The sequence below is a fragment of the Limulus polyphemus genome, unplaced genomic scaffold (genome assembly GCF_000517525.1).
Source record: "Limulus polyphemus unplaced genomic scaffold, Limulus_polyphemus-2.1.2 Scaffold929, whole genome shotgun sequence".
NCBI classification, from domain to species: domain Eukaryota; kingdom Metazoa; phylum Arthropoda; class Merostomata; order Xiphosura; family Limulidae; genus Limulus; species Limulus polyphemus.
In genome coordinates this window covers 190,417-201,520 of record NW_013666539.1, presented here as the reverse complement: position 1 = coordinate 201,520, position 11,104 = coordinate 190,417, and the positions used below count along the sequence as shown (strand labels likewise).

Sequence of the window (11,104 nt, the reverse complement as noted above, 5' to 3'; positions counted from 1 at the left end):
TATAAATGATAATGGTTTATTAGTACAGTATAAATGAAAAACGTTTATTAATTACTGTACTTACAAAGAATGTTGCAGTAGTATCTCTTCCAAAGTGGCAAATTTTAGAATTTTACTGCAATTGTAGAGCTAATCACAAAGGTCTGGAAGTTGAGGGGTGTCAGGGTGTTCCATTATGAATTTGTGATGTTGCAGGGGGAATATCTGGGGTTCTTGAAGTTGAAGCCACAGAATTATCGGATGTAGGCCTACTGCTCTGACATACATTCTTCTTGGCTATGTTTTTAAACATTTCATCCAAGCAAAGTTGTTTTATGTGCTTTGACCTTGTTAAACTACATATTCTTGGCAATATTCATGAAAAAATCAAGCAATTTGACCCACTAGTTTAATATTTCTAAGAAAATTTTCCCAAGAGTGATGTACCGACTTAAAATGCGAGTAGCGCGTCTTGAAAGAGTGAACGCCATCTGTGGCCGCCCAAAGAACAAGTCTGGGGGTTGCGGGAACTTCAAGTGCACTCTCGTAATTTATACCAGATTAAAGGAGGTGCTGGACCATCAGTTGCCAGAAAATCGGTGGTGTACTGTACTAAAGTCAACACCACCCTAATGTGATAATGATAGCACAATTACTAGTTTGAATGATGGAAAATGTACTGCCTTTCACTATAAATGGAAATACCTTACCTACAATGCCAATAAAGTAAAGAGCATGGTTGGGACGTCCTCCTATAATTCCTATGGATTGCTTCAGTTTAAAGGTAGTCTGTAAGGAAGCAAAGTAAAATTTCATGTTACAGTTGAATTTTCTGTAGTTTCTTAATCTATTTCAATAATCATTGTGAAAGGTCATAACCTCAAGCTTAAGACTGTAACTATGAAATTTCTAAATAATTTTCTTCTTTGATTTACTAGTGCAGATAATATATTGCAAATTAAACTAAAAACAATTTAGATGGAATACAATTTTTACACATAAACTATATTGTAATAAATTCATGTATGACAATTAGCAACCATTATATAAATTATGGCTTTCTCTAATTTAGTAAATTAACTTTTGGTTTCCCTTTATATGATTAAGTCAATCTCAGCTAAAACACATAGTTTTCCTCATATAGATACAACTTTAACCACTTCAAAATGCTAAATATTTTAAATAAACATACATAATTACCTTTAAACTTCTTATATACATACGATTAACTTCAGTTAGGCCTAGTCTAAGGGGTATAAATAAAAGTAGAGGCCTCCACAGTGAAGATGAGTTATTAGAGGAAGACTGAACTTGTTCGTTAGATAAACAAGAGTCAAGTGTTGGATGCTGAAAATAAATACCATTTTCTAGGCTCATCTTACTGTTAATTCCACCTCTGTTTCTCATGGAAGTTGAACAAATATTATTGCAGGGTTTGTTCATTTGCTGACTCGAAGATGGCATCCTGCACAATGTTCCTAGAAAAATGGTGAACTGTGTTTGCTTTATAATGCAAAGAATAAAGTTTTATGGAATCATTTATCTCGAGTAGACTTCCCCTACTTCTCTTAATCTTGAATTTTATACCAACTCAACAGAAAGATATATATATATATACATATACACACACACACACACACACTATTAATGTTGGTTGAATAGAACAATATACTATCATGAGCAAAACAAAACAAATTCATATAGTTAATGTTGATAATAAAATTTAAAGAAAATATCTTAATTTTGTGGGGTGTATTATTTCATGTATTTCTTCATGAACAAACTGATCTTACTAAAGTATATTTAGATAGTTCTTTTAACATTTATATTTAGCTTAAGATGGTAAAAATGTCAAGGTGACATTTTCAGAAAATGACAAGTGAGTTACACGGTCTGGCATAAGGGTCAGGTGAGGAAGTCATAAAAGAATGAAGGATTAGAACAAAGTGGTGAGGACAGGGGAAGAAAAAATGCAACGTACAAGGACACCTAATAACCAACAATGGTGGAGACCAAAAACCATGAATGAACAGCCATGTAAAAGAGGCAGAAAGGTGGTTCACAGTAGAACAGTTAGGATGAAAGGTGTAGTGGATGGGTCAATGATGAAAGACCTGACCCTTTCCTTGATAGACAAGCAGTGTAAGGATGACAAGAAGAATACCACATGATTGTAGAGTCCAGTCTAATGGGAACGGACCAGACAAATCTCGCACGTTAAGATGGAGAGATGATATCCCTTGATGAAAAAGGGATGTGTCAGGTTAAAGTAAGAGAGAGAGAGGGGAACTTGGGTAGAGGAAGGAGGATTATGGATGCTAAGTGAAGAAGCAGAGGAAACAGAGGCTGAGCTGGCCAAAGAAATGCCAACAACAAGGCCCCACAAGAAGTGTCGTATATCAAGGCTAGGACCCAAGGGAGGTGTTGAAGAGGAGGATAGGCAAATAGAAAGAGGTGAGACCAGGTCTAGCAGACAGCATTGATAGTGAGAGCTGAAGGATGAGGAACAAAGGACCAGAAGAAAGGAAGCCTGGAGTTGAGAAGGGTGGCTGGCAAAGGCATCTATGACAAGCATATCCAGACGAGAGAAAACACAATGAAAGACCTGGAAGTGTAGAGACTACCCCATTGGTAGAATGCGGACCACCTGAGAGAAACGATTTGCCCTTAAGTTCTTAGCTCCTGGTAAATGACAGAAAAGAAGAATAACCCAATGCAAATGAGTTCAGAAGAGTAAATCTAACACCCAAAAGAAAAGGGTCCTAAAGCAGGTGCCTCTTGAATGGGTAATGTAAGAAATGGAAGAATTGTCAGAGTGGATCATGATCAACCAATCTACTAGTACCTGATGATGACAAAACCATGTCAAAACGTTGTACATTTGCTGTTATGTTAAACTTGTATTAAAGTTTTTCTTCATTACCTATTCAAGCCATCTCCAAGCATTATCAATCCTGTAGTAGGGCAAGAATGCAAATATGCCCCATAAACAACAAGAAGTTTGAGCACATTGATGTGAAGTAAGCACCTGTCCTGTGTCAAAGTGCCAGAAGTCATATCTTTTCAGAGATGCGCCTCAATAACAGAGGAAAGCATCAGTGAAAAGATAGATCCAGCTTGGAAGTTGATAAGGGAACACTGGAAGTAGTATAGGCACTGCTCAGTCACCATGACAGTTCCTTAAGGATAGGAGAGGGGAGATTTACAAACAAGGAAAATAGAACCTGAGAATCCTATGGATCCACAAGGCCCACAAGAGGAGGCATATGTGTGCACAACCCAAAGGAATGAAGGATTCTAGGAAAGCAAGAATCCTGAAAAGTGAAAGAACTCCTTGTGCAGGATGAGAATGAGAAGTGCAAATCCTGGTAACTAGATATGCCACAGCTTGCAGGCAACAATAAGGAGAAGGATAAAATCAGCTGAGACAAGATGAAGAAAATGCTCCAAAGTACCAAATATTGAGTGGACATGAAAAAGGACTTAGATATCATGACAAACCACCCCAACTGAGTAGTTTTCTGTAAAAAAGGAAGGTTTGGGAAGAGGATACCATCAGAGTATGAGCCAACATAAATCAATTGTCCAAGAAAAAGAATGTTAGCCAAGGCCACAATTAAGGCAAGCAAAGGCCCTCATATCACAAATGAATACAAAAGGAGCTGACACTACATTGATGGGAAGAGCAAGGAATTGATGGATGGCATAGAACACATATTGAGGACAGGTCAAGAGAAATGTGTACAAAGGTGTCTGACATATCGACCATACTCAACCGCAGACTGGGTAAAAAAAGACCATAGACGGGTTTGGAGTGAGGAGAAACGGAAATGGGAAGAGGAGCAAAAAAAAGTGAGGTGAGAGACTATGGTGGTAAAATGAAAAAGATGGGTACCCAAAGGACCAGACATGACATGGTAGTCACAGATAATTATAGTGATGATCTAAATGTCTAATAGAGGGAGGAGAAAAAACAGAAGGCATGGAACCTGGAATGGGAAGATTATGGATAGATTGATCCAGATGAGGAACAGGAGTAAAGGGCAAGATTGAGAAATACAAACCTGGGAAAAGAATAAGGACTAAAATCAAACAATGTCACTCCATGTCTCCAGAGAGAAATGAAGACCAACAAAGGAATCCAAGCAATGAAAGGCAGCCCAATGAAGACCATGTACACTAGAAGGAGGAAGGTGTACAGTAAAGGGGAGTGGAACCCAACAAGTCCCAACACCAAGGAAATAAGGTAAGGAGAGTTTGTTTGTTTGTTATGAATTTTGCACAAAGCTACATGAGGGCTATCTACGCTACCTGTCCATATTTTAGCAGTGAACGACTAAAGGGAAGGCAGCTAGTCATTACCACCCACTGCCAACTCTTGGGCTACTCTTTTACCAAAAAATAGTGGGATTGACCATCACATTATAATGTCCCATGGCTGAAAGGGCGAGCTTACTTGGTGAGACAGGATAAAGAGAGAAGAAGTGGAACAGGCTAAGCTGGCAAAGAAAAGGGAACAAACTTCTACAGAAAATCCCTTTGAAGCATGATGAAGTACTTCAGACAAAAGGTGGAGAAAGGAGAGGGAGTACAGGAGGGTAGTTAGAGAAAGATGGAGATATAAAAATGGAGAACCAGATAACAAAATAGAAGGCAAGGAGCCCAATCTACAATCAAACCAAAAATATACCAAAGACATGGAATTGAAAAAGGAAAGGAAGAATGTCTACAGGTCAGGATCAAAGAATCAAGAATGCAAGGGGGACAAGGCATTTGGGTGTGAGAGAGGAACTATTACAGAAAGGAAACAACAAAAATTATAATAACAAGCAAGGAAGAAAACAAAGTAAACTTCAAGAATTGTGATCATGAAGTGACAAACGAGGAATATTAAAGGACACATGCATCAGATAAGAAAAGGAACATACCTGAGAATGAAATCCAGAAAGAAACTGGAAGGTTAAGGTCATTCCTAAAATGGTAAGACAGTACACACAAAGCAAATCAGGTTAAATTCGTAGTCCAATAGATCATTCGCATATCATCACTCACACAGGACTAAGTATACGTTGTCTTCATTTGAGAATTCATGATCAAAATTTAAGATTTTGAAACAAAGCCATAGAAAACAAAAAAACCAAAGTTTCATTAACAAATATAGATCTCAAACTGAACCCAGGCAAGAAATTTTGCATATGTTTGTTCAATGCAATGCTGAGGAAAAGAATGAGGTTATAACGAGTGGAAGTTCATGGGGGGGGAGTTACTACACATGAAGGTTGTATTGCCCTCCTACTGGTGGAGGGCTTTTGTCACATGGTGGTGTGACGTGCCTCAGCACAGTTCATGTCAAACACATGATTTTAGGTGAAGGTTACCTCAAGGATAGTGGAATGCAAACCTCATAGGCAAATGCCTGGGGAAAATAGCATTTCTGTGTAAGGAAGTGAGTTACCATTTTCCAGCTTGAACACAGGAATTTAGCACAACAATAAAACAAATCCAAGTAATACAAGATGGTTAAAAGATCAGTCAAATTGACCAAGTCCATACAGTGTTACGGTAGAAAAAATAAGAGATACAGTGTAAAGTTCTACAGAAAAATAACTTTTGATATCCACTTAGGAGGTTCTACAAATCAAACTGGAAAACCATCAAGTGAAGAAAAATATTTTTAATATTAACATAAAAATCATCTTGCACTCAAGACTAGTAGGAGTCACACTACCATTCTATATATATCCACAGATAAATCTGTCATGATATAAAAGACTGTTTAGTTTAGATATTCTTAATTTATTTATTTTGTGAGTGAATATTTAATTATTGTTTAGTTTATAATTCATCGATGTTGAGACTATCGAACATTGCTTGCAATACACTAACATCGAGAATATAGATTTCTAGAAGGCCAGACGATTAAATGATAAAGATATAAATAATGTGAGACGAGCAAAAACAGCAGACAGATAATAGCAGAAGAGAGTAAAGTTACGGGCAAGGAAAAGTTCAGCGTGAAGTTAACTACGATAGAAGTGATAGGCCTAACGTTTAATATGCTAGAGTAAGACTTACAGTAGAAAAGGAGATAAAAAGAAGAATTATTCCATCAAAGCATGGTTCAAAGGTAATTGAATCAGCCTGAGTGCACTTTGACAAAAGGAACATAGGATATTTGGAAGAAAGAAGACCAAATGACAGTTGGTATAATTGTTTATGATATGTCTATAATCTCTAATAGTTATCTGGTGGTTGTAAGGTTGGTCTCAGTGTGTGTTTAACTTTTTCTGTACTTGAAAAAATATTTGAATACAGTAGATTGAGCTAGTAATAGATTACTTAAGTTGACTTCTCAAAGTGATATCATGTATCTTATCACTTTTAAACAATATCTAATGATATTTGTTAGTCAAAGTTATCTTCAACTTATAATCTTAACATAGTAAATGTATAATAGCATAATAACTTTTTAAACTAATCTAAATTTGTTCTTTGAAATCATCAGAGAACAAACTAATACTGTAAACCAAGTAAGGAAAAAAAAAAGATTAGCAGAAATGGCATTGTTTATACATGGTTTCCATGTTTCAACAGCATGTATATAAAACTGAGGTGGTAAAACACTTTTAAATAGAAATAACTACACAGAAATACATTTTACCATTTAATTTGGTACACAAATACTTATCTAAAGCAGTAAAAATATTATATTTTCATAGTGATAAAAGTAAAAAATAAATAGATTGATAACTCACTAATGTCATCAATTATCACAGTATTGTCCATAGCAACATGAATAACCATTGATGTCCAGTCGTCATACACAGACAGTTTTCTGATCAAAGAGAAGTAATGATAAGTTATGTTGAAAAAATTTGCTGTCAACGAACAGTGCTTATTCAATCCAAATATTCCATTTATTCTAACTTAAATATATTAAAAATTTAATCATAGTTCATAGTGCAATGCTTTTCTTCTAAACAGATAAACTTATATGTGCTATTGTCTGTTTAATTTTGTTGAAAGCTACACAAGAACTACCTGCACTAACCATTTTTAATTTTAAAGTGATGATCTAGAGGGAGCTAGTCAGCAATATCAATGCCAACTCTTGTAAGATTAGTGAGATTAAACTGTCATTCTTATAATGCTTGCAGCACCAAAGTACAGAAGGGAATTTTTTTTAATTTTTGGCAGTAATGGGATGAAAACCGTTGAATCTCTGATCTACGGTCCACCATGCTAACCACTAGGCTTCACTCACACCACATGAACTTTTATATAGGCACAAACTATTACTTCTACATAAAGTCAACAGAAAAGTAGGAGTATTATAGAAAAGTACTGACAAATGTCAGTGGTTTTAGTTTGAGTAGATGTACATAGATTAGGCTACAACAAGAAGTTCATATAAGCTAAACTTTAATTAGACAAAGCACTGGATCACATAATCTCACATGGAGCAAACACATTAATTTAAATATATATTGGAAAACTGGAAAATTATCTAAACACTGAAAGAAATATTTTACTCCTAAACTTGGCAAAAAATAAATAAATAAATTTTGAATAACATTTTTACTATCAGTTTACAGTCAGTTTTTCCCTTCACATAAGCACAAAAGATAATTTGAAAATAGAACACTTATTATTTATACACATACCATGAGAAGGATAAATACAAACAAATGTTACATGATAAATGATGTATTCAAAAAAACATTATCCTCTTTAGACTAATTAACCATTCATCACTAGCTACAAATTCAAAGATTATCATGCTAATTCCTGATGGTAAATTTTATTTTACAAGTATCACTATCAATTGTAAGTTTACCAATTTGCAAAAAAGTTATTTCTGAAATTTGTTTTTCAAGTTTGATAATTATACATGAAAAACAAATACAGATATTTATAATGGCTGGAGACGGCTTAAATGGGTAATAAAGAAAAACGTTAATATAAGTTTAACATGTCAGCAAATGTACAACGTTTCGACAAGGTTTTGTCATCATCAGGTACCTAGATATTTATTGATGTCTAAAGACCGAATAAGTTATATACTTCTAAAAATACACTTGAAATCATGCACTTTAGAGGATACCTAGCTTCACTTTATTATAGAAGGAAGGGGTGGAGTGGAGGTAGAACCTACGATAAACCTGTAATAATTCCTGAAGTTATACTTGTTTTGTATTTCATTGAAAATTAATGTATTTCTTTTTACTGTCAATAAAAATGTTACAGTATTATGTTTAGTATTAGCGGCAATGCACACTTAGAAAACAATTTTCATGGACAGTATAGAAAATTTCTTCATAAAACAAAATTTCCTGTTGCAATTTTCCAACCACTGTCAAAACAAACCACTGAAATTTTGTCAAACATTTTTCCCACAAATATTACTTCATTTAGAATATTAATAAATCCTAAAGTGATGGTACAAAATATGAAACTTTGATATTAAAATTCAGTTAACACATATTAACTTCACACTATTCTGTAAGATATGTGAAGATTAATTAATATGAAACACAGTTAAATATCAATTTCAGCCACATAAATTTCATAAAATATAATTATTATTTTTTTGTTAATACTATCATATATAAACTTTCTCATGAAAATATACTGCATAATAACCAACTTTCAGTGTTAGAAATATCAATTACGTAAAATTTCAATAATTAGATTAAAAAAACAGCTTCTGTTTGTTTAATCTAATAATACTGGATATTAACTGTTAAAGGCTAAACTAGCCATGATCCTCTTTATTGTACAGGGGTGGCAATTAGGTCAATGAAACAGAAATTTAACATCTTTACATCAAACAAAAGAACACGGTTCTCAGAAGAAAAAAAACTTAAAGAATTATGTATATTTCTTTAACTTTTCAACATTATCTATGTAACTAACCATTAAACATCTTATCAAACTGTACATATGATGTATTCAGGACTTGATAACGAAAAGCTGAAGACTTTTGAAATGTTGTCCTCTACACTTGTATTTCTACAACAGGCAGTTGCCAAAGTTTTATCATGAATACTATACTAAGTTATTTGTTTGAATTTGATTAAAAATTAACTTACTTTAGCACCTGTGCTACTGTGTTAGGTCCAAACCACTGCCCTATGGCCTTTCCTTCCAATATTCCCATTTGTGCTATAAATTTATAGAAGTCATAAAAATGTAATGTGTAAATAAATCTTTCATTGTTTTGTGACAATTACTATGAAATATATGTATTATGTCAAAAACTTCACAGATTTTCTGTCCTTACTTTATTTGTTAGTAAATATACTCATAAATACTAAAAACTGATATATTTATCTTATCAGAACAAATATTTATTACTGGTCCATTCTTTTACTAAAAAAACAACCGATATTAATATAATTATATCCTCACTTGTTATAATAAAGTGTAAATACAGTGAAAAATGATCATATGGTATACATGAAAGTCAAGATGTTACAATACACAAGTTACACCCAGTACATATTATGAAATCAAATGTTATAATTCTTTTGATATTCTTTAATAAACTTTATTATCATTAATTTATAAAAGGTTACTTTGTATACTATTTTCAGTATATATATCAACAATACATAAAATTACAACAATCTATAACAAAACCCTTTAAAAAATTATACTTTCTTGTCATAGCTGCCTGAATTTATATGTAATGTCACACCAAGTAAAATTCTAACAGTCCTATATTTCAATGTTTAATTGCAAACATCAGTTATGTTAAGCCATGTTCTGTTCCACAATTCATTACTACAATAATAAAGTATTAGTATTCTTATCATAAAAAAAAAAGCATTTTCAACTCTAACTGTCACAAACACACACATACCCCCCACACTCCCCTCTAGTAGCTTACGTGCGAGTTTGGAGTTTTGTACCATTATGAAGAAAGGGTATTCCCCTTAAAATTTCTCAGATAAGTACTGAAATATTAAAACGTACACCTTTTTGTTTTTTTTATTATGTATCTAAAGATAAAATTGGCACTTAGAGAGTTTTTTTTTATCTATAAAAGTTAACAGTGAAAAACTTGACACAAATCTCCCCAACAAATCAGCTGGACAGCAATGTACAGTTTTAAATCAAATCATCACGCAATGATGTTATATAATCACACATTGAAGTAGCACAAAAATATGGACAGTTAATTTAACTTGTTGGTGTAAATGTTACCATTCCATTTCAGCCTATGTTCAACTTTAACAAAACATATCAGTATTACAGACATCAGATTAATGAATAAATCCAAAACATGTGTAGATTACAAAAGCTGGTCACATTTCATTAAAAACATTTTCTTATACTCTCAATGCTTTGTTCTATAAAAAAAAAAGAAGTGAATTACACTGAAGAAACTGGAGGAATATTACACGACAGACTTAACTCTTTCAGCACGTGCTCAGTCTCGGGAGCTGACCTTGCAACTATTGAGTTTGTTATAGTTTTCATGCTATAACTTTTAAATTAGTAAGAGTATCTTCACGAAATTTTGCAGATTATCAGTAAACATTACAAGGTTTTCGTACACAAAATATCGGATCCTTTTATTAAGTTTTAGGATTTTTTAAGTAAAGTTTTTCTCGTGCCTTTTTTTCTTTTGGAATGTCGACTACTTGACATGCAAAGTCATTTTTATTTTAAGATTAAAAATATTTTTATGCATAAGAAAATTTTCAAATTCACATGTGAAATCTTTATAACCTCCAGATAATTATCAAATGCTTGTTAAGAAAAAACTTTACATTTTATGTTATTTTCACTATCGAATCTCTGTTTGGGCTCATCACCTTGACCGACCTCATAACCACCATAAAAATTTAGAAAACAAATATAAATTATGCTTTTTTTGTTCTAAGAATGACTACAAATTATAACACAAAAACACAAATGTTTAGTCTAAATCTCGTAACATTATACATTTATATATACTTATTATATTGATCTTTCAGCCATGCCAGGCTAATGTTATGGAAGTTGCAATGACGTGTACTCATTTTAACGCATCCAAGAATATAAAACTGGCCTTTACCATGTGACCTGTCTTGGCTGTGATTTAGTGGACTAGTATTTTGTAAAATAGTCACATTTC

General features: G+C 33.2%; 1 protein-coding gene across 4 annotated transcripts in view; it reads right to left on the bottom strand.

Annotated features, from left to right (window-relative positions):
• Positions 1-11,104, bottom strand: part of LOC106461299 (cysteine protease ATG4B-like) — a 41,920-nt gene that overhangs the window by 12,430 nt on the left and 18,386 nt on the right. For all 4 annotated transcript variants that reach the window (XM_013921118.2, XM_013921116.2, XM_022388169.1 and 1 more), the window contains exons 6-9: positions 9,072-9,144; positions 6,735-6,814; positions 1,180-1,457; positions 690-768 (exon numbers count right to left, since the gene is read on the bottom strand). In XM_013921118.2, the coding sequence (XP_013776572.1) occupies positions 690-768; positions 1,180-1,457; positions 6,735-6,814; positions 9,072-9,144 (510 nt within the window). The remainder of the gene's footprint in view (positions 1-689; positions 769-1,179; positions 1,458-6,734; positions 6,815-9,071; positions 9,145-11,104) is intronic.